The 27,168-nt window shown below is 62.3% G+C and overlaps 1 protein-coding gene across 2 annotated transcripts; it reads right to left on the bottom strand.

The window, feature by feature from the left end:
- Window positions 1–13,685: 13,685 nt before the first annotated feature.
- On the bottom strand, window positions 13,686–26,646 carry RAB4B (RAB4B, member RAS oncogene family). 2 transcript variants are annotated; one of them, XM_074937770.1, is made up of 8 exons: window positions 26,513–26,646; window positions 20,053–20,133; window positions 18,049–18,163; window positions 16,641–16,703; window positions 15,957–16,111; window positions 14,891–14,986; window positions 14,225–14,370; window positions 13,686–13,907 (listed from the first exon to the last, which is right to left on the bottom strand). In XM_074937770.1, the coding sequence occupies exons 1-7, from the start codon at window positions 26,526–26,528 to the stop codon at window positions 14,255–14,257; spliced, it is 642 nt and encodes a 213-aa protein (XP_074793871.1). In that variant the 5' UTR covers window positions 26,529–26,646; the 3' UTR covers window positions 13,686–13,907; window positions 14,225–14,254. The 2 variants fall into 2 exon arrangements, with proteins under 2 accessions (XP_074793871.1, XP_074793872.1); XM_074937771.1 differs by having other exon boundaries at window positions 13,689–13,848.
- Between the last annotated feature and the right edge of the window lie 522 nt (window positions 26,647–27,168).

The following is a 27,168-nucleotide window of genomic DNA, read 5'->3' as shown; positions in this document are numbered from 1 at the left end:
TCCGGGAACAGGACGCCCTGGCACGGGGCGGGGGGGGGGACAGCTGGGGAGGGGGGGCAGCCGGGGGGGGGGTCTGAGCCATGGGTGGCTGCAGCTCCATGGGGCGGCTGGGGGCTGCGTGGAGCCAGCGCCAGTGAGGATTCTGGAGGGGGGTAAACTGTCCCCCCATCAGCAGAAACAGCCACGAGCTCCCCCCCCCCCCGCCACGCCTGCCCCACGAGCTGGTTCACATGGTGCCCCTCACTCCCGACCCGCAGCCCCTGCTGGCCCAGCCCTGACCTGCCGGACTGTGGGGTGGTTTGAGGCTTTGAAGCCGCGGGGCTGGGGGCCCTGGAGAGCAGAGGAGGAAGGTCGGGGGGGGGCTTCTTTCTGCTCCCTCCCCCCCCCGCACACACAGGATTCAGCCTCAGCGGCTGCTCAGCCACCCCCTCCTCTGCCTGCCCCCCTTCCCCCCAGCCAAGGGTCCCTGCCCTGCGGGCCTGCCCCACATCACCCCGTGCCGCCCAGCCCCCAGCCTGGCAACACCACGGGGAACCATGCCAGGCAGGGCTGCCCAGGGCCTCTCGCCTCCGCCAGGCACTGGGAGGGAGGGATGGGGCCCGGGAAGGGGGCAGCGCTGCGGGGGGCTGAGAAGGGTTCAGTGACCCCAGAGGACCTTTCTCCAGTGGGGCAGGGGGGATGGGGCACTGGCCCCAATCCAGCCCCGGGGCTGGGGACTGGCTGGCCTGGGGACCTTCCCCTCCTTGGGAGCCCTGCCTAGTCCCATTGGCTGGCTGGGCCGAGATGAGTTTGTCAGGTCTCAGCCCCCGCCCCAGGGAGGTCCCTCAGGCAGGGGAGGGGCAGGGGTGTGTGAGGGGGCTCCGGTCTCCAGGGTCCCATGGGACCAGTGCAGCCCCCCCCCACCTCACCCCACTACCTCCAGCTGTAGGAAAGGGTTAACACCTCCCCTCCCAGCTGCAGTGAGCCCTGCCTGCCCCCCCAGCACTGCCCCCCCCCACCCATTAGGTCACTGGGGTTAGAACTGGCAGCCCAGAGCAAAGGATTAAAAGGGCCAGGGCAGCCTAGGGCAGTGGGGCCAGGACTGGGGAGAACCACATCCCGCTGGGCCCAGGGGGAAACTGAGGCACTGGGAGGGGACAGGCTGTCCTTAAAGTCACACAGTGAGTCAGCCATAGAGCCAGGGACAGAACCCAGGTGTCCTGGCTCCCAGCCCCCAGCTGCATTAACCCACTAAATCCCACTCCCCTCCCAGACAACCCAGGAGTCCTGGCTCCCAATTCCCCTACTCTAAAACAGTAGACCCAGGAACATGACTCAGTTACTATGCACTTGACCCCACCCCAGAGGCAGCTGCATCTCAGCACCGGGCGAGGGGTCCCCATAGAACCAGCTGCCCCGCGCCCCACCCCAGAAGTGGCTGCATCTCAGCAGCGATGCGGGGCCCTGAGATCACCTAGGCATGGGAGAAAGGCCCCCAGGCACAGTGCGGGTGCCTCCTTCCCGCCCCGGTGCCTGCCCCATGGAGTCGCTCCCACTCCCCGCCTCCCCCTGCCCCAGGAGTTCCAGGAAGGCGCGGGGGGGGGGAGAAATAGGTTTCCTGGTAAACAGGGATCGGATGGCAGGCCCGGCTGGGAGCCAGCCCCCATCCCCCTGGCTCTGGGCTGGGGGGCAGTCACGGGGCAGGGAGTCCCTTGCCCACTGCAGGGGGCTCCGATTCCCCGCCCCCAAGGGGATTTTCCTGGAAGGCCAACAGGCCAGAGACTGGGGTAAACAGCCCCACAGCCGGGACCGCAACAGCTTCACACACACACACACACACACCCCCGCAGCTGCCTTCCCACCCCCCACCCCCCCAACACACACACAGCCCCTCCCCACACAGGGCCATCCGGAAACAGCCCCATGGGAGATGGGATTTCCCCATGAGAATTCAGCACCCACCCCCCAGTGAGGCGCTAGGGGGCGCCAGGCTGCAGGGGGCAGGGTGGGGGGCTCAGTGGGGGGTACAGGGCTGGGGTGGGGGGTGCCAGGCTGAAGCAGGAAGGGTGAGGGGATCAGTGGGGGGACACCAGGCGGCAGGGGGCAGGGTGGGGGGCTCAGTGGGGGGTGCTGATAGCCCCATGCCCCAGTGCAGCGGTGCAAACAGTCTTCCCAGACCCCAGGACCCCTTCCCCACAAGTGGGGGGGACTCGCCTTCCAGGTCTGGGCCAAACCCGCACGCAGGGTGATCTTGTGCTGCCTGCAAGAGACCCGCTCTGGGGCTTCGGCCACAGGCAGGATCCTTCTTCCCTTCCTGCCCTGCACCTGGAGCCCCCGTGCTCCACCCCAGAGGCGGCTGCATCTCAGAGCCAGCTAAGGGCCCCCCCCATGGCCATTGCCCTTTTAAAGACCCCCCCCCGCAGGGCTGGAGAGTTGCTGTCTCAGTGGGGCAGGCTTGGCCTTGGCCAGCACAGCATGTCCCGCAGGGGAGGGGTCCCCCCCACCCCAGGGCTCGCAGCCAGCCCAGGGGTAACCTAAGGCCAAAGCCAAGGCAGCGCTGGGGCGGGCGGGAGCGCAGGCCTCTGGCAAACCCAGGCGTCCTGAGCAGCTAGCTTAGCCCCCTGGCTCCCAGCCCCCCTGCTCTAACCACTAGCTCCCCCTCCCCTCCCCTCCCCTCCCAGAGCTGGGGAGAGAACCCAGGAGTCCTGGCTCCCAGCCCCCCTGCTCTAACCACTAGCTCCCCCTCCCCTCCCCTCCCCTCCCAGAGCTGGGGAGAGAACCCAGGAGTCCTGGCTCCCAGCCCCCCTGCTTTAACCACTAGCTCCCCCTCCCCTCCCAGAGCTGGGGAGAGAACCCAGGAGTCCTGGCTCCCAGCCACCCTGCTCTAACCACTAGCTCCCCCTCCCCTCCCCTCCCCTCCCAGAGCTGGGAGACAACCCAGGCGTCCTGAACCCCAGCCCCACCCCCCATTCCTACCTCTGCTACCGACTCAAGCTGTGACCTTGGCCACATCTTCTCCCTGTCCCGTGCCTCCGTCCCCATGCTGGGAAGTGCGGCCCCCAGGCCAGGGCCTTAATTCGCACCAGGGACCCCATTGGAAGATTCCTTCTCCGGGGACCTGACTCACCCACCAACACACCCAGCCCAGGGGTCCCTCCCATGCCCCAGAGCCACCTGCTGTCAGGCCGAAATGCAGCCACCTCTGGGGTGGGTCACAGCAATGGCAAGGTTTTGGGGGGGAACAATGCAGCCCAGCGCGGCCCCCCAGGGTCTCCAGCACCCACGCAGACGTCTCCTCGGGCAGCGAAAGGCCTGAGTTGGCCGGCTCCTCCTAGAGCCGGGGGGCAGGGGGTGGGGGTGGCCGTCGCCTTTAGAAAGGTTCATTCACGAGCGCGGGGCAGGATGGAGCCCTGTGCAGGGCTGGCTCTGCCCCCAGCTCGAGTCCCCCCCACATTCAAACACCGGTCACGGGGCGGGGGGCTCCCGCTGGGCACACGCAGGAGCGAAGCCGAAGGAAGAAACGGTGCAAATTTCAACCGCATGAAACCCCCGTGGGGACGCTCTTACTCCGAATCCACAGTCCAGCTCAGGCTGTTTAAATGTGGCACAGGAGCGTCCACACGGGGGGGGGGGGGGGGTTAAAGCGGTTTCACTACTCCACTTTCCGAATCCATTGGGATGAACTTTCCTGACTGTTTAGACGCCCCAGGGAGCCGGCCGGCTCAGCACAGGGGGCCGCCTTCCCACACCTCCCCGCCCGGGCTGACCGGCTCTCCCACATGCCCCGGGAGAGACGTCAGAGGGCAGCTTGGCCAGGGGTAGCCCCAGGAGCCACAGTGCCCCCCGGGCCATGCTCGGCTCCCGCCGGGGCAAACCCTACCGTGCGGACGGGGGTTAAGCTGACTCTGGCAGCCCCCCCCCCCCCGCCTCCCTGCTCCTAGACCAGCGCCCGGCAGCCCTGCCAATGCAGCCACTTCTGGGGTGAGGCCAGAGAAGGACCAGGACTCCTGGGTTCTCCCCCTGGCTCTGGCAGGGGAGGGGGGCTAGTGACTAGAGCAAAGGGGGGCTGGGAGCCAGTTAACTCCCACTTGGTGTTAGGTGCCCGAACACCTTTCAGGAGCTGGGCCCAAGGGTCTGGGCCAGAGGAGACCCGAGTTCAGACCCGAGTTTGCCCAGCCCGCTGGCTCCTGAAGCCCCGCAAGGGTGGCATTATGCTGCCCCCGCCCGCCCGGAGAAAGTACTGAAGACAGCGTGTGAGCCACAGACACGGAGGGGCTAGCGACAGCCAGACCCCAGACCCCCGTCCTGAGCCACGTCCCCACCCCCTGCCCGGGGCTGCCCCATTCTTAGCCCGCCCTGTGCAGAGGGGGCGGTGTTCTGCCAGCCAGAGGGCAGGGGGAATCGCTGATCAGGGGGTCAATCTGTGCCCCGGCTGCTCCCCGCTCACAGCCCTGCCGCCCACACAGCCCACTGCCAGCATCCGGTTGAGATAGGGAAACTGAGGCAGCACCCAGCAGAGACTTGCAATGGGTCTGTGAGAAAGCTGGGGAGAGAACCCAGGAGTCCTGGCTCCCCCGCTCCTCTAACCACCGGCCCCCACTCCCCTCCCAGAGCCGGGAAGAGAACCCAGGAGTCCAAGTGGCTGGCGCGGGGCTCACCTTAGTCCTGCCGTTGACGAGGTTCCTGCAGTGTGCCGGGCACCTGGGCAGGATCAGTTGGTCGATGCTGCCCATGGGGGCCCGGACGGCCTGGCAGCCGGGCTCGCACCCCTGCACCCAGGCCACCTGGGCCCCGCGGACACTGGCTCGCCAGCTGCCCGTCCTGGAACTTCCCCCTGCGGCCCAGCCCCTGCACCTCGGCCAGTGCCTGGGCGCCCGGCGCCTCGCCCAGGAACCCGTCCCTCACGCAGATCCCGTAGTCGCTCAGGCAGGGCACCATGTCACCCAGCGCCAGCCGCCCGCCCCAGCCCCCCGGTGCCACCGGGCCGGCTCGCCAGCCGCCGAGTCCCTGTTCTCCAGCCACCTCCACTTGGGCGCCCCGAGCAGCCGGCCCCCGGCGTCCCCCTCCGGCAGCCGCTTGGCCAGCAGGACGGCGGCCCCCTCGCTCTGCAGCGGGCACAGCTCCCTGGGTGGGCCGCGCCGGACCAGGCTAGCGGGGGCCAAGTCGTGGGGGAGGCCGGGGCCCAACGAGCTCTCCGGGAAGCCCCCCATGGCAGGCCGGCTCGGCCCTGGGCACCGAGGCTCTAGGGGTGGTGGGCGATGCGGCTTCTGCATGGCAGTTGGGTCACGTCCATGGTGCCAAGCGGTGGCTGCCCCCAGGCCGGGGATCGGGGGGTCGCCGGGTCCCCACCAGGGCGGGGGGGGATCTTCTGCAAAGACAGCAGGGTTCAGGCCGGGGATTGGGGTGGGGGGGGGTCACCGGGGTCCCTGCAGGGGGGGAAGGGGGGAAATCTGCAAAGACAGCAGGGGTAAGGCTGGGAAGAGGGAGCTGGGGGGAGTCGAGGCAGGGAAAGGTGGGGGGGGCTACAGTATCCAAACTGCATTCTGGCTGCCCAGTCTCCAACCCTCCCCCCTCCTACCCCCCCCAAGGCGGGCGGGGGATGCGGGGGGACACTGAGCCCCAGATCCCAACCCGCAGGAGTTTCCAGCCCCTTCCAACAAGAGACAGACCCCCCCAGGTCCCGCTCGGGGACCCAGGCACCCCCTTTAAAGTATCAGCCCCACCCGACCCCCAACACCTCGCAACCCCCCCAGACAAACACCCCAAGGGCAGCGAACAGCCGGGGGGGGCAGGGAAACAACCCAACCACATGGCAGAGGGAGCCCTCTTAAACGGGGGGTGTCTCCCCAGCCCCCCAGATCCCCCCCCCGGCCCATCACCTTGCGCAGCTCCTGTGTGCCCCGCTGGGCTGGTTGTGCGCTGCGCCCGCCCCCCCTTCGTTGCGCCCAGTGGGGAGGGAGGAGAGAGGGGCTCAGGGGGGCCCTTTCTCTGCGGGGGGAGGGTGGGACAGAGCTCGGGCCTCTCCCCCAAGCACTCACCGGGGCCGCCAGGGGCCCCACACCCACAGGGACCCCTCGCCCGGCGCTGGGATGCGGGGGCTGGTTACAGAGACTCCCGGCAGAAGGATTTGAGCCAGGAAGTGCAGGACGCTGCCTCCATGAGGGGGCGACAGGCTGCGAGCCGAGGGGCGGCCCTCGAGGCCTCTGCTCCAGGCCCGGGGCGGGGGGGGGGGGGGGAGCTGGTTTTGTGCAAAAGCAGCAGCCGGCTCTGGAGCTCCCCCAAGCAGCAACCCCCCAACACACAGAACTATCTACCCCTCAGCAACCAGTATGGCAGGGGCTGTGGGTCGGGAGTGAGGGGCACCGGCAGAGCTGGGGGGAGCCCAGGGCTGGGCTAGCAGGGGGCTGCGGGTCAGGAGTGAGGGGCACCGGCAGGTCTGGGGGGGCCCAGGGCTGGGCTAGCAGGGGGCTGCAGGTCAGGAGTGAGGGGCACCGGCAGGTCTGGGGGGGCCCAGGGCTGGGCCAGCAGGGGGCTGCGGGTCAGGAGTGAGGGGCACCGGCAGGTCTGGGGGGGCCCAGGGCTGGGCCAGCAGGGGCTGCGGGTCAGGAGTGAGGGGCACCAGCAGAGCACAGAGATGGCACCCAGCCACTCCCGGGCACGGCAGGAGCTGGTCGCCTTCAGCTGAGCTGGTAAACTGCCCCCCAACCCTGCCCGTGCCCCTCACTCCCGACCCGCAGCCCCCTCAGACTGTCAAGTGAGCCAAAGCCTCGGCCCATCGCTAAACAGGGGCCGGGCCGGGCGTGGCAGGCAAAGGCAGCTGGAGGAAGCCAGCCCCTGGGGGTCCCAGCCCGGGGGTGCTGAGAAATCACCAGTCGTCTGAGCAGAAGCCGGGTTCGGACGGGAGGAAAATCCCGGGGCCGGCTCCCCCCGGGGTTATAAGTAGCCGGGATGTCGGCAGCAGCTCCCTCTTCCCGGAAAACACGCAGCGGGTGGGGGGCAGCTGGGGTGGCCGCAGCCCCTCGGGCTACTCACCCTTCGCCTGCCCCAGCTGCCTCCTCCGGGGGGGGGAGGGAGCTTTCCAGATAGGAGCCCCCCTGCTAGCCCCTGCCCGGAGCGCCAGCAAACTGCAGCCATTGCTGGGGAGGGGGCAGCCATGCAGAGCAGAACGGGGCCGCTCAGTCCTGACCTGCAACCCCCAGCCACAGAGCTGGGGGGGGCAGATGGAGCCAGGGAAACCCTCTGCTCTTATGGGAAATGGACTGGGGGGGAGGGGGCTGACCCTGTAAGAACATGGCCCAGCTGCAGGGCACAGGCCCCCACAAGGACCAAGGTGCAGTGAGTGGATAACATGCCCCAGGCCCTCCCCTCCCCAGCCCCCTGCAGGTGCAGCCCCACCGAGGCAGGGCTTATACCTGGGACATTCCTCTCCACCCCCTGGGAATCCTGCTGAGCTCTCAGGCAGGTGAGATCCTGTGGCAGTGAGTTCCCCAGACACGCCCTTCCCTTGAATCCAGTTTAAACGTTTCCTTTCCCCTCACAGCTCCTGGGCCCTCGCTTTGCATGCGAGGGTGACTAGTGCCGATACGCCTTATCTCAGAGCACGTCACAGTGGGGCCGGAGCGTTACCCCTTTGCACATGGGGAAACTGAGGCACAGATAGACAGGACTTGCATGAGGTCAGCCAGCCAGCCCCTGGCAGAGCCAGGAACAGAACATGGGGCTCCCGCGTCCCCAACCAGCACTAGCCCCCAGGCCACGCTGCCTCCCCCGGAACAGGTCCCTGGCCCGCTCGTCTGCACTTGCAGTTCAGCTGTACCTGTGAAGAGCCTGAGATCAGACCAGGCACCAGCCCCCCATTCCTTGCGCTCTGCCCTCAGGGCAGGCCTGACCCCCGGCGCCCACAAGGGGGTAGTTTCCACTCTAACGGCACCTTGCCGGGCCTCCTGTATCCCCTACGCCATGAGCCAAGCAGCCCTGGGCTCCCTCCCTGGGCCTCTCCCACGGGGTGGGTGACAGGGTCCCTGCCATGGGACCAGCAGCCTGCTCCACAGTGGGGCAGCCCCCCTTTTCCTGGCCTGGGGGAAGGATTCCCGCTGTCCCTTCCTGCTGAGTGGCCCACGCAGCCAGCTTCAGGCCCGAGGTGGCCCAGGGAAGCCGAGGCGTGGGGGGAGCCAGCAGCCTCCGCAGCGGAGCTCAAACCGGCAAGTGGGAGCCAGGGAAAGAGCCTCGGCCCGACGGCCAGTGGGAAGGGTGCGGGACAAGGGGCGTGAGACCCCTGTGAGCCCAGCTCAGGGAGCCACTAGCCCCTCCAGCCCGCTGAAGGACTCCCTCGGGTGACAAGAGGGAGGTTTTCGAGCCCAGCTGCTCTAGCATGGGGAGGGGAGCATGGGGGCACCTGGGGAAGGGGGGGGAAGAAATCTGCTCCCCCAAGAGCAGGGCCCAGGGCTAGTGTAGCTGTCTGAGCAATCCCTGGCCAGGTCGGCCTCCCCCAGTCACCCGCCACCACGGCCTTGGCTTTACGAGACGCTTGGAAAGAGAAGCTGTGTCCCCCTGCAGTGCGGTGCCCAGGCGAGGACTGGCTGCAGCGAGATTACAGCTCCCGGGGTTCCCCCCCCATGCTCAACACCCCTGGAAATCCGCTGGCTTAAAACACAGGCTGGGGTGAACCAGGGCCTGATTCGAACGCTGGGGGGAAGTCGGGATTTGAAACGGAGGGGGACGTTGGAACTTGGTGCCACAAGAGGTAAGAAGACCCCCCCGCCCCCCAACCGAAGGCCAGACATTTCTCCCAGGGAACCTCCCCTCCGGGTCCCAGCCCCACAGGGATAGGTCGCAGCCCCTCTTCCCCCAGCCAGCCACAGGAGGTGGGGGCCAGCCCCTCTGCTTGGGAGATGGACGGGCGGCTGCCTGGGCCGGGCTGGCCAGCTCTGGGCACACCACAGCTTGGCAAACCTTAAAAGATGCGGGGCTGAGCCTGAGGAGACCTGGGTGCAATTTCCAGCTCTCTCTCTCTCACGGGCTGTGGGATCACGGGCCAAGCCCTGGCTGTCTCTGTGCCTCCCCCTACCCAGCTCTGCCACACTGCGACCTGGCCCGTCAGCTCGTTGCCGTGAGGGCTACGTACAGCGCCTGGCGCCAAGGAGACGCGGACCATGGCCAGGATCCTGGTTAGCCGCAATCAGACGCCAGGAGGCCAGAGGTGGAAAACATTAATACTTTATGTACGAGTCACATTGTCACAGCCTGAAGTCGGAGGGATTTTTCTTTTAAAGAGAAGAAATTTCACAGGGTGTGAATTATAAACCGGTTTGGATCCAACCATTTCTCCCCACCCTGCCCCAGCTTCAGGAGGAATCGGACGGAGCCGCGCTTGCATCCTCCCGCCCGTGCCCCGGGACGGGCCAGGCAAGAGCCGAGTGCGAGGCAAGCCACAAAGGCAGCAGCCTCCTGTCCTCCCCCACCTAATAAATAACAGCAGCTTAAGCGTAAGAACACAACAGACGAACTCAGCCCGCCCCCTCGCCTGGTTGGGCCGGGGCTCACGCAGCCACCCAGCCGGGGGTCGCCCCACCCCTCCGAACAGCGGCCCGATCTGTGCTCCCCTCCCCGCTCAGACAGGAGCCTTTCAAAGGGACAGAGATAGCCCAGGGCTCTCTGGAGCCACACGAAGGGGGGTGAAGGTGACTGGCTCAAGATGGATGTGCTGGGCTCCCCGTCCCCCCACCACGCACAGCACTAGCCCCAGCCCACGCAGGACACTGGAGGGGCCTCACCAGTGATACCCAACTCTCTCTACCCACGGGCTGATCTGAGAATTTCAGGACCAGAGACGGGCCGTAGGCACGCATGGCTGACCACATAAAAAGAAAGAAAAATGTAAATACAGGCCTTGGTTGACAAGGGAAGGAGGAGCATTTCTATTGTCGGACGAAGTTTGTAAATGGACATTAGCCCCCAGGTGTGTCACTCTCGAACAGGAGAGGGGACAGCAGTGATCTTGGGCAAGCTTTGTGAGCGTCAGGGCAAGGCGGACGCCCTGGTGAAGATGCTCATCCGGCAGGCAATTGGGATGTTGTGTTTTTCGCAATGTTCCTGGTGGAAAACCCAGGTTGGCAGAGGGACGTTGGTCTGAACATAGTTAAAAGATTGCCTGAATCTAGCCGTCCATCCCGAACCTGGTCAGCATATTAAGCTCAGAAAGCTGGGAATGGAAGACAGGGGATGGATCACTTGGTGATTCCCTGTTCTGTTCGCTCCCTCTGGGGCACCCTCCGGCAGTGGCCACTGCCGGAGGACAGGACACTGGGCTAGACGGACCTTTGGTCTGACCCGGTCTGGCCGTTCTTCTGCTATCACCAAGACCCACTGCTCTGAATTTTGCCAAGACATCTGAGCGCTGGAGTCTTACAATCGTCAACTGACTCAAGAATGTTCTTTGCTTGAGAAGGGCGAGGTCCCTCGGGCACAGCCAAACAGATGGTGAATAAAAGCAAATGCTCTGGGATTTTAATTCTCGTTCAGGTGATGTAGGAATTCTTGCCTCGTCTTCATCTGACTGTCACCGGTCGCAACAACGCGCAATGTGGGGAAGTGAAACATCCTTTTAAGTCGCTCAGAAAGGCACACGCTTCTTCAAAGAGCTCCCCGGCCTGGCTTGCACGACCTCGGGGCAGCCCGCTGAGGGAATTCGAGTGACCAGTCACATCATACAGAGACGCTACCTGGGACAGCATTCGTAAATTCCAGGGCCTCACAAGCTTGGGCTTGTGGTTGGAAAGAAAGTCCATTATTTCTTCCTAAAGGGCACAAAACCTCTCTCCCATGCGCCTTCTATTCGCGAGCGAATGCCGCCGGGCTGCAAAAGGTCCCCATATCCGGCTGAAAGGACTGGTAAGACAGCTTGGGAAAGACAATGCTGCAAGCCAGAAGCTGAGCATATGGAGGTCGCTGAGCTCATCACGGTACAGTAGACTCTCGTTTCGAACCCCGACGCTGAACAAATCGTTACGGTTCTTTCAAAAATTTACAGCTGGACATCGACTTAAGAGAGCTTTGAAACGTCACTGTGCAGGAGAAAAACGCTGCTTCCCTGGATTGTTTTAGGGGTTTACTTTTAACCCAGCACTGTCCTGTATTTGCGGGGGGTGTGGGGGTGTGCGCTGCCTGATTGCGTAGTTCCGGTTCCCCTGAGGTGTGCGGCTGACTGGTCAGTTAGTAACTCTGAGGTTCTGCTGTAACTTGGTTTTTCCAAGTCCCCACACAACTCACCGCATAGGACAGTCTGGTGAACGATGCAGTGAAGTGTATTTAAAGAAAGGCGTATCGCTGTGAAACATGGGGCAACGCCCGTCTCTCTCTCCGTCACGGAGGGCCCTCTGTCTGTACAAGACAGTTTGGTTTAGCTCTGCAGAAAGTTGGGTTTTTTCCCTCCCAAAAAAGTCTTTTACCTTTTCAAAAATGCTCTCTCCTGTGGGGTAGGTTTCAGCACAAAACTTCTTCCTTGAAAATTTCCCCATCGCAAATTCCAGCAAACAGCGATAGCCGGGCAGCGTCACTTCAATCGCTCAGTTCATCCACAGCCAGAGACTGGTGTTTGGCATTTTGTAAATCGGAAAGCAGTGCTGACAAACAATCCTCAAATTACCCCCCGTCTTCGCACTGCTGTGGCCTCAGACAGGGGAACCTGCTTCATACGGTTCACAAGGTCACCTGTGTTTTCACCTCCGGCACAAGGCTCCCCCGCATGTCCAGCGTGCACTGCCCAAGCTCGGCAGCCAGGAAAGGCCTTTTCTTTTGTGCGAGTTCCCACATTCTCTGAAGAGAAGCAGCTGCTGCTTTTCCCTGCAGTTGCTGATGGGGCGAGAAGGACATTTGAAGTGCAATCCAAAGCCTGCAGATTTTCCATTTTCTCACATCTTACAACACGGCCGGAAGGACAGGCCACGTCCACATTACCCTGATTCACTGTGGCGACCTTCCGGACAGATACAGCAGTTCGGCATGTTAAACACACAGGTTTGGGCTTTAGACGAGCCGGCGTAATAAAGAGAAAAACCCCCCATTCAGTTGGGGTTCAAAGCTCGGTTTCCCCTGCCGACTTGGTGACGTTTACACCCAGCCGCATTCATTTGTGGCTCCGTTTCCATCGCTAACGAGAAACCGGGCGGCGGCTGTGCGCTGTTTAGCGGACGCTCTCGCCAGAACGTCAGGCCGGTAAGTCGCTTGCTAAGGCAGCGCATCACGGATTGTGAATTTAATTACACACTTTTTGTAAGGTGAGCTGGAGGGCCACATTTGGCCTGCGGGCCGCCTATTGAGTATCACTGGTTTGGCAGTTACAGCAGGAGGGCCGCGTGGGTCGTGCAATGTTTTGGGCCAAGATTAGGAGAGAGAGACCGGGGCCGCAGCCCAGCGGCTGTACGCGGGGGCCAGGGATCACTGCTGCCAGAGGAGGCGAGAGGGATGGGGAAGGGGTGCAGGCCGGGGGCGGCACGAGGACAAAGCAGACGGGCTCTGGCTGCTCAAGGAGTCTTTATGCCACTGTCACCACCTTCAAATCCAACCCTGCAGCCGTGGGCCGGAGTCAGCGATGGCTGCCAATTGCTCCAGCTAGACAGATTCTGTCCAGGGCGAGCCCCTCTCAGCCTGCTGAGGGCCATTAGTGCCAGCAGTGGACAGGAGCCCCAAAGGGGCCAGACAAGAACCAGAGGCGGTTAACATTCAGAGCACTAGGTGATTTAGGAGCCCAGATCCTATTTGCTTTCAACAGGCCTTTGGAGCTTGTTGCTTCGGCACTCTTGAAAATTTGACCCTTGGTCTGGACCCAGCAGGGCCGGATTCGAACCGGCCCCCTCGAGGGGAAGCTGCTGTTGGCACGTTATCCCAGCTCTGGTTGTGGCTCAGCCAGCCTGGACTTTCCTGCCCGGTATGTGCTTGGTTTGAGATGCGGATCTGCCATTATGGCTGCCGTGGGGTTTTAAACCCCAGATGCCCATGCCCACCCAAGAGATTCAGCGCACGAGCCACGGAGCCCGAGGGAACCTCCCGCAGGAGCTGGGACTAAACCCAGTGGCAGAGCCGGCTCCTGCCACGGACACTTCAATGGTCCAGTATTAAGCTTACAGTATTTCAAAGGGGACGCGCCGTCCGCCCAGCCCCAACTGTCTGTTACACCAGAACGTCACCCCGCCCGGAGCAGGGGAGAGTTCGCAAGCACAGTGCTCGGGAGCGCAACGGCTGGCTGGCGGAAAAGCAGCGAGACAAGGTGGAGCCCGGGACATGGCGGAGACAGACCTCAGCTTCAAAAGCAAAACCAGTGTAACAGAAATCCAAGCCCAGCCTCGACCGCCCGGCAAGCCGCTCGCTGCGGGGAACCGCTCACGAGCTCCCCTGCGTGACAAGAGCCCTTTGGTTTGTGACAGGCAAACCCCATCTCCACGCTGTCCCCCAGGCTAAGAGACACCCCCCACCTACCCAGGGCAAAGCCCCAGCCTCGCTCCCAGCAACGGGGTAGCAGGAGTCAACCCCAAATGAACCGTTTCACAAGGAGAACCCGCTCCCCCCTCGTCCTGGTGTTAACGCAGAGGGACTCTCCTACCCAGAGCAGCAATTAGCTATGGGAGGCTGGCCGGGGCCCCGTTACTTCATCCTTTGAAAGTCGTTACTGAGACGGGCCCGTGACAGCCTCAGGTTCGGGGGACGCACAGCGGGCAGGGAGCGTCCGACAGACGACACTGTGGCTGCATACAGTTAACCGGGCAGTTTGCCACAGAGTCCCAGGGCTCGTGGGCCGAAGGGGCGGGCAGCGCACTGCTCGGAGAGGGCGCATGGCTCGGGAAGCAGGGGGCTCAGCGAGCGAGGCACGTGGTCCTGGGAAGAGAAGAGAAAGTGCTTGAGCCCCGGAGGGTCCGACTGGCCACGGTCCAGCGCTGGGGAGACAGGAGGAGAGAAGTCAGTCTCGGCGGCCGAGGTGCATGGCCAGGTCCCGGGGGGCTTAGGGGATTTGACAGCTGCCTGGGAGGTGGGGCAGGGGCTGACCCCTGGAGTAGGGCAGAGAGAGACACGCCCCAGCCTCTCCACCCCCCCAGCACCGTGTGCTGCAGGCCTGCCCCACTGCCAGGGGGCTGTGGAGGGGGTTCGCTCCACAGACCGCCAGCCCTTCGGGTCTGGACAACGCGTCCCCCCCAGGACACCACGGCTGAGCCAGCACGCATGGTGGCTTCTCAGCTCCCCCGCACCAGCTTACTTGCAGACAGATTCCTGGGAGCCTTCGCCCTTAGCAGCTGCACGGCTGCTTGCTCTGGGTTTGGGCCCCGCGGGGCTGTCTCAGGTGGCGCAAGGAGGCGTCTCCGTACTGGATTCCTGAGCCCATCCTCTCGGGATCCAGCTCGCCTAGCCAGACAGAGCAGCACTCAGCGCGGGGGGACACAACCGTCCCCTCCGCCACGTCCCCTCGCTCCCCCAGATTGCGTGGGGCTGGGAGGGAGGAATCTTTACCGGGACCCTTCTAGGCCAGCCGTGGGTACGCCCAGCCGGGCAACTCCTGGGTGTAGTCACTTAACAGACTCCAGACTAACTACCATCAAGGAGATCGATCCATGGTGGGCTGGATCCATGCATCCCTGCAGGCGCCAGAGAAACCCTGCCCCGGACTGCAGAGGGCATGGGGCAGCTGAGCACCCCTGGAGAACTGGGCCATACCCACATCTCCTGCCCTACTTCAGGACATGACTGGGGGCCCCTGGTCTCAGCCAGAGCCCGGGCCATAATCTGTCTCTATCACTCATTATTAATTATTATTGGAAACTGGTTTCCTTTCCTGGTCGAGATGTTCAGGCTGGAAATGCTCAGCGGGGAAGCATGGGGCTGTGTCACGCCCCTCGGTGCCCCCTGCCATCTGCAGCCTTCGTACCTGATTCAATTTTGTTTAGTATGGTCCTGGCACATTTTAAGAAAGCTTCTTCTACGTTCTCCCCGGTCAGCGCGCTGGTCTCCAAGAACATGAGTTCTGCCGAGGCGAAGAGAGAAACAGCAGGAAGGTAACCGGGGTGCGGCTCACAGCATGATTCGCCTTGGCCCACACGCTAAGCACGGGACATCCCCAGCTGGGTATCCCGAGACAACGCAACTCCTCGCTCGGGATCCAGCCCGCCAACACACAGAAGAGAGCAGTTCGCTCTGCAGCGGGACCTGCAGGGCACGGTCCATCCTCGCCTCTCATACCCTGGGCAGCCTGGGTGGAGTGGGGCCCGATCCAGCACCACCACTGAACACACGAAATCTGGTGCTTCCAGTCTGACACCGTGCTCTAACCACGGAGTCCGAGCGCCCCCTCCTGGCCAAACAGCACCAGTGCCGGGGAGCCATTCCAGCAGCTCTTCCGCGGTTTTCATCTAGCGCCCTTGGCCCCGGGGCTCTGCGGAGCTCAGTCGCCCGCCCCGGGGGTCCAAACACAGCTGCCGCCCTCGCCCCGCAGCGCTCAGCAACAAAGGAGCGCCCTGCCTCCAAGGGATGTTTAAGGAGGCAGGACGGGATTGGGGCAGTACCCCAGGGCTGATGACCCCTTTTGGGGGCCATGGGATTTTAATGCTGGCATGGCAAGGACTGCGGTGCTACCGCTCATGGGAAAGACAGCTCCTGGTAGCAACACCGTACCCACCAGCACCCACTCTGGGGCCAGCCCAGACTGCCAGGGGAGAGCGCCCCCTGCCAAGCCCCCCGCCCCCTAGCACTGCCCTGGGGCCAGCCCTGCCTGCCCCCACACCACTTCCATAGTTCCTTACCCTGCTGGACCCGGCCTGGCTGCGGGACGCTTTCACATCACTAAGCCCTGGTGCCATGGCAAAGCAGGTAGGGGACAGGAACATCCCCAAGGAACACCCCCCCCCACCCCACATGGAAAGGGCAAGGCAGGACCATGTGATAGTCAAAACTAATGAGCCCCCAGAGCAGCCCCTCCCCGGGCCCCGGCTTGGTACCGTTCTCTTGTGCGAAGCGGGAGGCTTCCAGGAAGGTCACTTCCCGATCTGCATCCAGGTCCTTCTTGTTCCCGCAGAGGATGATGACGATGCTGGGGCTGGCGAGCGTCCGGGCGTCCGTCAGCCAGTTGGTCAGCGCGTTGTAGGTCTCCCGGCTGCAACACAGGACAGAGGGGGCAGCAGGGGGCATCCGGCAACCGGGCACTTCTCGCAAATCCCAGATTAGGGGCTGCCCTCCAGGCCTAGGCCCTGCTCTTCTCAACCCGTTTATAAGACTCGTGTCCATCTCCCCACCACAGGGGGTTGCTTGACGCCTGCCAGAGGGGTTGGCCGAGCAGGGCACTCCCTGTGCGGTGCCCGCTGCTGGCACGGACCTCGGCCGTGGGCTGAACAGACCCGGAGGGCGTTCCTACGTGGCGAAGTCGAGGGGCAGAACAGAACCGATTCAGCTCAGCCGCTATGATGGGACCGGACCAGCTCCCTGGGGCGGATGCTCAGGCCGGAACAAGGGGGGCTTGTTCTGTTTCCATTTCGCAGGCTTTAGTCTAGTTCTGTCTGGAAACCTGCCCAGGGAGCTCGCCCCGTTCCTGGGAGCCCCAGGTGAGGAGGGGTCCCCAGGGCATCGCTCCGAACGCCAGCCGGGAGAGTCTCCCCCAGCAGCGAGGAGCCGCCAAGGACACCCACCTGGTGATGTCGTACACCAGCAGGGCCCCGGCAGCACCACGGTAGTAGCTCCGAGTCACCGACCTAGAGGGCGAGGAGAGAGACCGAGCGATCAGCAGGGCCAGGAGCCCACTGGGAACCGCGGGGCTATTTCGGGTCAGCTCTGCATGAGGCCAGCCTGGGACATGCTGGGAGAACAGGCCTGTGGGACGGGGGGCGGGGGAAGGTGTCGGGCGGCTGGGTAATGGAGGAGCCGAAGGGACAAGCACGGCACGAGGCGGGAGTCTGGCAGCCACCCCAGCACGGACAGGGCCAGCGTGGCTGGCTCCTCTTAGAGGCTGGCCAACCTGCCCAACGGATCCATCTCAGACTGGAGCAGCCGTCCATCACCCCCGGCTGAGGGGGTCCCATTCCCTGAACTTGCCAGTGCCGCCTAGAGGGGAAAGGCTCCTTGGGCCCCCCAGCCCCTCACCCCAAGGACAGGTCAGAGCCGGTGCCCCCAGAGGGGAAGGTCCTGCATTCCGGGACCCAGCATCCGACCGGGAAAGGCCCCACACCCCAAGACCAATGGAAAGCTGTCTCCAGCTGCACTTGGGAAGGGGGGGTCCCCTATCAGAGATGCCATCGTCTGAACCCCTCATGCCCTGGGGAGACTCCAGAGGAGCAGAAACCCTGCTGCCGCACCCCTGGGCTCGAGCCGCTGCCCCAAGATCAAGCTGATTCCGGGACTCAGAGCTTTTAAAATCACTCATGGAAAGGTACAAGCAGCCAAGAGTTAGGTGGCGGGGTGGCAGCACAGCCTATTGGGCAGGACACTGGGCTGGGAGTCAGGACACCTTGGTTCAGTCCCAGCTCTGCCATTGACCTGCCATGTAACCTTGGACAAGTCCCCACTCCTCTGTGCCTCAGTGTCCCCCCACCCTGTCTGGGTCTTGCCTGTTTGTCCCGTAACCTCTGCAGGGCAGGGACCGTCTCTCGCTGTGCAACACCGGGCACAACGGAGGTCCCCAATCTAGGTCGGGGTCCTTTGAGGGCTCCAGTAATGCCAGAGCTGAAATATGGTCACGGCTCCAGGACTAAAGCTAAGTACAGCTTCCCTCTGTCCGCACACAGGCCTCTCCATGTCCTGTGTTACACTGGTGTGGAGCGTTGTGCTGTGCTGGTAACCATCTGCCATGTCCCACCCCAGAGGTGGCTGCACCTCCATGGGTGTGGGAAAAGCGATCCTTGTAAATCTCTGATTCCGCTTAATTCCCGCAGCTGCTTTTACACACGCAAGACACCCCTTTTGCAGGCTTCTGGGACATCAAGCAATATTTTACCCAGTCTCCAGATGTAGCCTGGAAAGCTGGCTGCTACGGCACACCTTCCGTGGATGTTACCCCACAGACCTTTCAGATGGTCATTCGCTGGATGGATGGTTTTTTACCTAAACCGTTCTTGTCCTGCCGTATCCCAGATCTGCAGTTTCACCGTTTTCCCACCGACATTAACCACCTTCGACCCAAACTCCACTCCGATCGTGTGGTTGGAATCCTGCTTGACTGGAGAAGGGAGAGATCCCAAATCAGTGACTTACTGAGAAGGCCCCTGGTCAGTTAGGGATCAGCTACAACGCGTAGCCGCTCCGGAACCAGGAGCTTCCAGTCCAAGTGCTGATACCCGAGAGCCCCAAGCGACCTGCAATTGCTTCACTCTGATTCCTGCGCAGACTGGAGACTCCAGGTGTTGCAGAGCGACATGCCGGTGCCCCTCACTCCCCACCCGCAGCCCCTGGTACCCCGGCCCTGGGCTCCCCCCCCCCCACAGCTCTGCCGGTGCCCCTCACTCCTGACCTGCAGCCCCCTGCGGGCCCAGCCCTGGGCTCCCCCCAACTCTGCCGGTGCCCCTCAGTCCCCACCCGCAGCCCCCTGCTAGCCCGGCCCTGGGCTTCCCGCCCCCCACAGCTCTGCCGGTGCCCCTCACTCCCGACCCGCAGCCCCCTGCGGGCCCAGCCCTGGGCTCCCCCCAGCTCTGCTGGTGCCCCTCGCTCCCGACCCGCAGCCCCCTGCGGGCCCAACCCTGGGCTCCCCCCAGCTCTGCCGGTGCCCCTCGCTCCCGACCCGCAGCCCCCTGCGGGCCCAGCCCTGGGCTCCCCCCAGCTCTGCCGGTGCCCCTCGCTCCCGACCCGCAGCCCAGCCCTGGGATCCTGCCCTTAAGCGCACACAGCAGCCTAAGGCACAAAGAAAACTGCATCTTTTCTGTTGTTGTTCAAGGCAGCGCCAGAGGCAACGGAGAGGATTTAGTGGAGCATCCCCGGCCCCCGAGCCTCCCCCAACCTGCTGCGACTTCTCCAGCAGCCGGTGGAAGCAGGCAGCCCCACGTCGGTCTCCTGCTCAGAGGGGCTTGCAGCGCACTCCATGCAGCAGCGGTGCTGGCTACTGCGCCTGCCATAAAACCAGCCGCCCCCCCAAACCTGCTGGTCCAATACCCTGCTGTCCCGAGAGGAGGCCGGCACGCAGAGAGGCCTGCTTTTGCCTCCCCGCTGCTGGAAAATGTGCCGGATTGAGCCAATTTTGCGGTTTTGGTACAGCCCGTGAAAACAGGGCTTTAGGCGCGGCAGCACAAAGAGTTCTGATCCAGAGCTGCCACGCAATCTCCCAGCCTGTGCCAAGCCCCGCGCAAGTCATGTCACCGCAGCAGAAAGCATCCCTAACGAAACACGGACACCACAGCACCCCACCGCGGGAGCTTCAAATCTAACGCAGGCAGCTGGCGTAACCCAGCACAAACCTGCTCACACGGGGCTAACGAAGCAGCAGAGATGATGTGTCAACAACTAGCTGGCTGGCGTTGGGGTGTGTCTGCGCGCGCCATGACGCGCCCTTTTCGTTTCCTTGGCACGGTTAAGCTAGTACACAACAGTGTGTGAAAATCAAGCACCAGACGGATTCTTTACCAACACAGGAAGCCCCTTTGGAATACAATTTTGTAATTTGCTGAACACACGGAGGAAGCCAGGGCTGTGCAAAGACATCTGCGATGAAAACCACAAAGCAGGAGGGGTTTCACCTTCGATTTCGTTAGGCTAGTCGAGCCATTTCCACTTTCCCATTCAGAAAAAAATGTTAAAATAGGAAGCGGGTTTTCAAGAAGGCTGAAGTTTAAAAATGTCATAATAAAAAAAAACTCCATCACAGATTTGAAGTTTCACACGTTTGGATGTGGAAACTCCCACTCTTTCATCAGAGTTTCTTTGGTAAAAGGCAAGTTTTGGGAGCTGAAGGACAGACCACAATGCAAGTTCAATTGTCTTTCTGGCAACAATTGTACAGCGGAATCTTCCCTTTTGGACCAGCTCCAGAGGGTCTCAGATCTTAGGAAACACACCGGAGCAAAAGAGAAATCAGTTCATCTAAACAACGACATTGGCAACAGGAACAGGGCTACTTACATTTATTCTCTATAAACTGATGCAGGAGACAGGACTTCCCAGTACCGGCACTTCCTATCACAAGGAACTTGAAGAGGAAATCTGAAGAACAAAATAAGCACGATTGTGACCCTCGCGCATGAGGAAGGGGGCTGGGGAGGTTTACAAAAAGCAGAGCATCTTCTCGACCAGTCTTTAGAAACGTGCACCGAGAAACATTACGTGCAGTGCTCCCCGGCGTCAAACTCCCCGTGTGACTTTGGCACGTCACCTCATTTCCCAGGCCGCAGTAAAAGAGATAGTGACGCTTCCTTTGGCCCATCTTTGTCTCATTAGACTAAGCACGCTGAGGTAGAGACAGTCTCGTCCTAGGTGTACATACAGCGCCCGGCGCAAAGGGGGCCTGATCTCAGCTTGGTGTCTTTTGGCACTGCTGTTAGCTTACTAAAGCATTATTTGCACCCCATTCGGCGTTAGCCAGCTCCCTTCTGCTCATGCTGGGGCAGGAATACCCGATCGGCACGCTGCAGTGATCGCCAGCAGCCAGGAGTGCACACAATTATGACAACTCAGGAGCAGCCTGAGAGCAGAGACAGGACACCGCTCAGCCCAGAGAGTGGCCCCCAGGGGTTAGGGGTGGAGCCTGCCAGGTTCCACTGCAATGCAGAGCATGTGAGGTCACAGGTTCAAATCCCCTACAAGTCTTACTGGCAGGAGGTGAGGCTATTACAGAATTAGAAGGCGTTCACAGGAGGCCAGTCAGAACAATCAAGGGCTTGGACCAACAGTCCTGTGAAGACAGTGGGACTGGTTACCTTAGAAAGGAGACAAGCCAGGGGGGTGTGATAAATTGGCCGGGTCTCGAGAAGGGAGACCAGGAGCTACCATTCGCATTGGCCGGTAACTCAAGAACAACGGGACTCCAATGTGATTCAATGGTGGGAAATGCACAGCTGGCCAAAGGACAGACCACGGTTGGACTATGGAACTCATTGCCACATGAAGCTGTTGAGGCCAAGAACTTAGGAAGGTAAAAACCATCTGGACATTTACATGCATAACAAGAAGAGCCAGAATCGTTCTAGTTAATGAACAGTTTTAGAAGGGTCATTAACCCTCCTCCTACTTCAGGGCTTAAGCAAGCAAACTGTTAGAAACCAGCATGGGACATAACATGGGGGCAGATTATCCCATGGCTGCTTCTGTCCTTGAAGCATCTAGCACCAACCACTGTCAGAGCCGGAACGCAGGCCAAGACAGGCTCAGGGCTGCTCCAGCCCGGCAGCTCCTCCGTAAGCCGCTGCTGTGCCCAGCTGGAGCCGGCTGCCCAGCACCGCGGGTTGGATCCCTGCACAGCAGCAGGCAGGGGAAGCCAAGCCAAGCCCTCGGCCGTTCCCCAGGGCTAAACGCACTGTGCAAAGACCTCAGGGGCAGAGGGGAAGCACAGAAACAAAGCATGCGTTCGAATGAGACCAACAGACTTCCCAGAGTGCGCCGCAGCGTGTGTCCCCCCGCAGGTGGGCACCAGACAGAATGTATCGTATTCCCCACCGCCCGCAAAAGCCTCCCATTACAGCAGCCTCCAGAGAGCTCTTGGGCTGAAGTCCCGGACGCTCCCCCCAGCCACCGGCCAGAGCTGGTTCCTTCTGGTGCAGCGCGAGGCGCGATCTCTGGCTCGGATTCCAACCCGTCCCCGGTGGCATGACAGTAAAGCCTAGAGACCCCCCCTTCTGCGGGGTGCCCCACAGACAGAGAAAGGCCTTGTCCCCATGCAGAGGAAGAAGCCAAACAGCGAACGGGCCTTTATTTGGTGGGGATGAGCGCCACAGAAAGGGCGGGAGGTCGATTTTCTGACTTGCCAGGCACATCTACACTTAAGCCACTAAGAGCACCATGCCGACGGGAGGGGTTCTCCCTGTCTGCACGGGGTCAGGTCAGCGTAACTCCATCTCTCAGGGGGTGGATTTTCCACACGACACCGACGTACGCACCCAGCGTAGACCAGCCTGCAGACCCCCTGTGTGTGCACGTTGGTTTTAAGTCCCACACACCGGCACTTTGTTTATGAATCTAACGTCTCCTTTCATTTAACAGAGGCTCGTTTGGAAGAATTTGCAAGCAAGAGGCATTGCATCGAAGCCCATATCAGTGCTACTTGACTGGTGGGTCACAACCAAAGGCAACCGGGGGGCATAAGGCAGTGTGACAATTCTGGTCCAATCAAAGCCACAAAACCGTCTCTCCACCCCTCCCCATACACCTTTCCCCTTCCACGGCAAGTCTTCGCCCAGAGAATTACAGAGACTTATTCTCATTGCCACATTTTTGGTGTCAGACGAGGGGCTGCCAAGCAGAGCAGGTTGACGAACACCACTCCATACGACACACGGAGCATTCCCTGCTTGTGAAGACTCCCGCGCCAAATTACCACCTACCCAGATACCATTTGGATCTGGGGACCGCGATTTTACTCCTCACCTGGGTAACCGCTCCATTAAGAACACATTGAGGGGGGGAAGGCATCGGTACGTGTATGGCCCCGTGACAGTGTTATCTAAGCACCTCAATCTTTAACACTCACCCATTGGTAGGAAAGCATTTTACAAGTGGGGAAACTGAGGCAGGGGCTCGCTCAAGGTCACAGAGGGAGTCTGTGTCCCTCCCTCTTGTCACTGTTCCCAAGTCAGGCTGTTTGTTTAGTCTCAGCTCAGCAGGAGGTTTCATGCCCCATTCCCTCTCTGGCATAGAAGCGCTGGGCACAGCCACATCAGCTCTGACCAGGCCTCCAGCCACGCCCATCACCTGTGTCCAACAAAGGCCAGCTCCTGACAGCTCAGAGGAAGGTGCAAGAAACCCCGCAGGGAACAATGATGGAATAACGTACCGGGGGGGGGGGGGGGGGGGGCAGAAGGGATGCTCCTTGAAAAGCCCCGATTTACAATCCTTTCTAAGAACAGCATCCTACCAATGACCCTGCGGAGGCTGCCGAGTGCACAGGACCCCAGTTGTGGGGCCAAGAGACAACAGGCAGGTACAGCCAGGGGGAGACATCAGGAAATAACGAGACAATACAGGTCATGATGAGCCGTGGTGTCAGCCTACCAAACCTATCTACCTTACCCATAGAAGTGTCTAGTGTTCGGCAGAACCTCGCAGTGTTTGAACCACAAACGCCCTCACAACAAAAGCAGAAGTGTTCTCCCTGGTTCCCCTTCACTAGTTCAGCGAATCCACGGCCAGCAGGAACCATTGCAATCACAGAACTACCGGACTAGAAGAGATCTCAGTTAGTCATCTAGTCTGAGGCTGGGCTAAGTAATCTCGTCTGACCCAGACCACAGCACTTCCCTGCATCAGTAATTCCTCCTTGAACCAGAGCAGGTCTTTTAGAAAAAGATCCCAGCGTGATTTTAAAATGGCCAGTGATGGAGAATCCTACGCTAAAAATCAATGCTAGCTCTGAGAGAAAGGCTTCTCCCATTAAGCAAAACCACCTCCCTTCAGTTATTTAGGTCCCATTATTACCTTGTTTACAAGGGAAATATTTGGGATGCTGTTTTCCCAGAAAGAGAAACCTCAAGCACTGGATGCTATCTTAAAACCCCAGGACTCCGCCTGAAAGACAAACCTGGGCCCAGCAACCAGAAAGCCTTTGCCAGGTTCAAAGGGAACTCAGTTATCTTGCTATCTAGGCTGAGCGAGTTCAAAGTCGTTTCAGCCATTGCACCTGCCTCTCTGCCAACTGCGGTTTTACGATCACATTTTTCAGGTGGCCCAGTCTGTGCTCTTGCGGAACGCAACACAGACACCAGCGCAGGTACTGAGGAAACCGCCCAAACAGTGGAACGGACGACATGCAAAGTGCTGGCCGAGGCACAAAGAAAACCAAGTGAAGAGATTCCCCTGCTCTCCCCGCGAGTCAGGCCGGAAGAACAGCCAGCAAGACTTCCGACAGAGGTGGTTTTAAACAAACTCTTCATCCTTTCGAGCGGCCCAGTAGCGCAGGTCCGCGGTGGAGTCTACCCAGCTTTCCGATCGTGTTGGCTGGCGTGATTTTCGGTTTATGTTACTGGCAGAGTGACACCAGCCCAAGCCCCAGTGTGGACACAGGTCACTCTGGGGTACAGCTGTGCTGCCGTCGTGTAGACACCGACTACCGCAACGGAGGGTGTTCCTCCCCCCGCCGTTAACCCACCGCTCCGCCAGGCGGTAGCGAGGCTGGTGGAAGAATTCTTCCACTGACCGAGCGGCGTCTGCACCAGGGCCTAGTCAGCTCCTCTGAGGATTGTGAATTTTGCACACCCCTGGGGGATGTAGCGAAGCTGACCTAACTTTGCAGTGTAGACTCCCTGTTATACCTGTAGAACGAACGCCCTTTGCCAGGCTGGAATAGCTGCGCCAACACTAACAGGCTGGTTCGGCGTTAACTCGCCGCTTTCGCTTTCCCGGGATCGCTAAAGCTGCCAGTTGTCTGTACAGACAAGGCCCCGGGCTTTATTTCTCAGCCTCGATGAGAGAGACAGGCACCCATGGCACGTGACGAGTTCCTAGGGGCAGCTGACTCCCGCGCGGGCCTGGGCTGCACTGGAAGGTGGCATCGGCATAGCTCCATTGACAACTTTTCAGTGCAGCCCAGGCCTGCCTCCAAAGCACCTCAGTCTAATTCAGAACCAGAAACTTCGTGCGGAATAGGAACGCCCACACGTGGCACTACGGGGCAAGAACTCCCCATGCAGACAACCCGAGGAAGCCCAATGGCCGGGCTTTTCTCACAGGCAGAGGCGGTGGAAAAGTCACGTCTCTGTTCCCCCATTAGCACCCAGCCCTGCTGTCCCGGAGCACCCCCGGGTGCACACAGGGCCACTGAAACGCAGTCCCTGGAGTGGGGAAGAAAAGACCTCCCATTTGCTCAGCAGCCCGTGCGCCATGAACCCACCAGGGAAGGACGAATCCATCCCATGAGGGTTTGAACGTGGCACGCCCAGGGCTTGTTTGTGCACTGGGGGAGGGGGAAGGAGTTTGAATCTGAATGGTTAAAAGGCCAAGACACCCCCATTTGCCATCCCCAATTTCAGCTCATGCAAGCCAGAGAGGGCGGTGGGCAGCCCAAGAGCAGATGGCATTGAATAAACCCAGGCAGGCTCCCCCGGGGCAGAAATTCACCACCCCTCATCTTCCCCACACCCCCCGCGTTCGGGGGACGCGCTTCATCTCCTCTCCTTGTTAAGCAACTGGCTCTGGGGTCAGCCTCCTCGAGAGCTGGCACAAGAAGTGGTTTCCAAGAACGCACCCCCAGCTCCAGCCTGCGCAGCTGTGGGGCGATTAGCGCCCTGGGGGGTCATGCCGAGGGCAGGGCCTCTCCGCACCGGGGACTTTCCCACCCCCTTCGCCCGGGCACCACACACAGACGCCAAAACAGGCCAATGACGCTCCTTCGGGGAGGATTTCTGAGGCCTGGGCAGCGTTGCCAGCCCTGAGCCAGGCCCCCGGCTGGCACCCGGCACAGCCTGCTGGAGAATGGGGGGGGGATCGCAGTGGGTCAGCTTCAGCCCCGCAGCACCCCCCCATCCCCACTCTCCCGACACCCCTGTCCCCTCCCAGTGCCCCCCCTCTCCTATTGCCCCCCCAGCCGCACCCCTCCACCTACCGCAACCCCGCCGCCTGTTCTGCCCCTTAGCGCACCCCGACTGCACGCCACGCACCCCCGCCTGCTTTAATACTCACCCAGATGGGCCAACCGCCCCCCCGCACAGAACCCCCCCGCCCGCGGCTCCAGCCCCCGCCCCCCCCGCCCCCAGCTCCCCCCTCCCCCCACCGCACCCTCCAGCCCCCGCCCGCCCCGCACACAGCTCCCCCCTCCCCCACCAGCCCCTCCCCCACCGCACCCTCCAGCCCCTCCCCACTGCACACAGCTCCCCCCTCCCCCACCGCACCCTCCAGCCCCTGCCCCCCCCGCCCCCAGCTCCCCCCTCCCCCACCCTCCAGCCCCTCCCCACTGCACACAGCTCCCCCCTCCCCCACCGCACCCTCCAGCCCCTGCCCCCCCCGCCCCCAGCTCCCCCCTCCCCCACCCTCCAGCCCCTCCCCACTGCACACAGCTCCCCCCTCCCCCACCGCACCCTCCAGCCCCTGCCCCCCCCGCCCACAGCTCCCCCCTCCCCCACCGCACCCTCCAGCCCCTGCCCCCCCCGCCCACAGCTCCCCCCTCCCCCACCGCACCCTCCAGCCCCTGCCCCCCCCGCCCACAGCTCCCCCCTCCCCCACCCTCCAGCCCCTCCCCACTGCACACAGCTCCCCCCTCCGCACCCTCCAGCCCCCGCCCACAGCTCCCCCCTCCCCCCACCGCACCCTCCAGCCCCTCCCCACTGCACACAGCTCCCCCCTCCCCCCACCGCACCCTCCAGCCCCCGCCCGCCCCGCACACAGCTCCCCCCTCCCCCCACCGCACCCTCCAGCTCCCCCCACAGCCCCCCCCGCTGACCGTAGCTCTCGGACATGGCTGGGGCTGGGGCGGCGGCACCGGGCAGAACCGAGCGCAGTGGGCGCGATATGGCGGCGCCCAGGATCCGCCAATATGGCGGCGCCCGCGGACCCGGCTGGGGGAGGCGCTTCCGGGTCCGTGCGCGCCCACGCCGGCGTGCGTCTGACGTCACCGGAGGCGGGGGTGCAGGGGCGGGGCTTAGAGGGAAAGGTTGAGGGTGGGCGGGGCTGGGAGCCGGGACTCCTGGGTTCTCTGGTGGCTCTGGGAGGGGAGTGGGGTCGAGTGGTTAGAGCGGGGGGGGGGGGCTGGGAGCCGGGACTCCTGGGTTCTCTGGTGGCTCGGGGTGGGGGTTTGGGGTTGGGGCAGCTGGGGGTCACGCTGGGGGGCAGTGAGTGTAACCTGTGCCCGGGGCTGGGGGGCTGCTGGGGGAAGGGGGAGCAGCGTGTCGGTGTCACGCCGCTTCCCCCAGTAGGTGGCTGGTTTGTGTCCCCAGAATTCAAGCCCCCCACCCACACCCCCGACCCCCATGGCATCAGGAGAGGGGGTGGCTCAATTCTGAGGCCCATCGGTCCCCCACAACCCCCCACCCCGTACCCTGCCGGGCCACATGCAGCTTCTCTGCCACCAGGGCTGGCTGCCCACGGCTCTTTCATTTC

The sequence above is a fragment of the Natator depressus genome, chromosome 23, assembly GCF_965152275.1.
Source record: "Natator depressus isolate rNatDep1 chromosome 23, rNatDep2.hap1, whole genome shotgun sequence".
Taxonomy (NCBI): domain Eukaryota; kingdom Metazoa; phylum Chordata; order Testudines; family Cheloniidae; genus Natator; species Natator depressus.
Note: the sequence above shows the minus strand (reverse complement) of the source record. Positions and strands in the feature narration are given on the sequence as shown.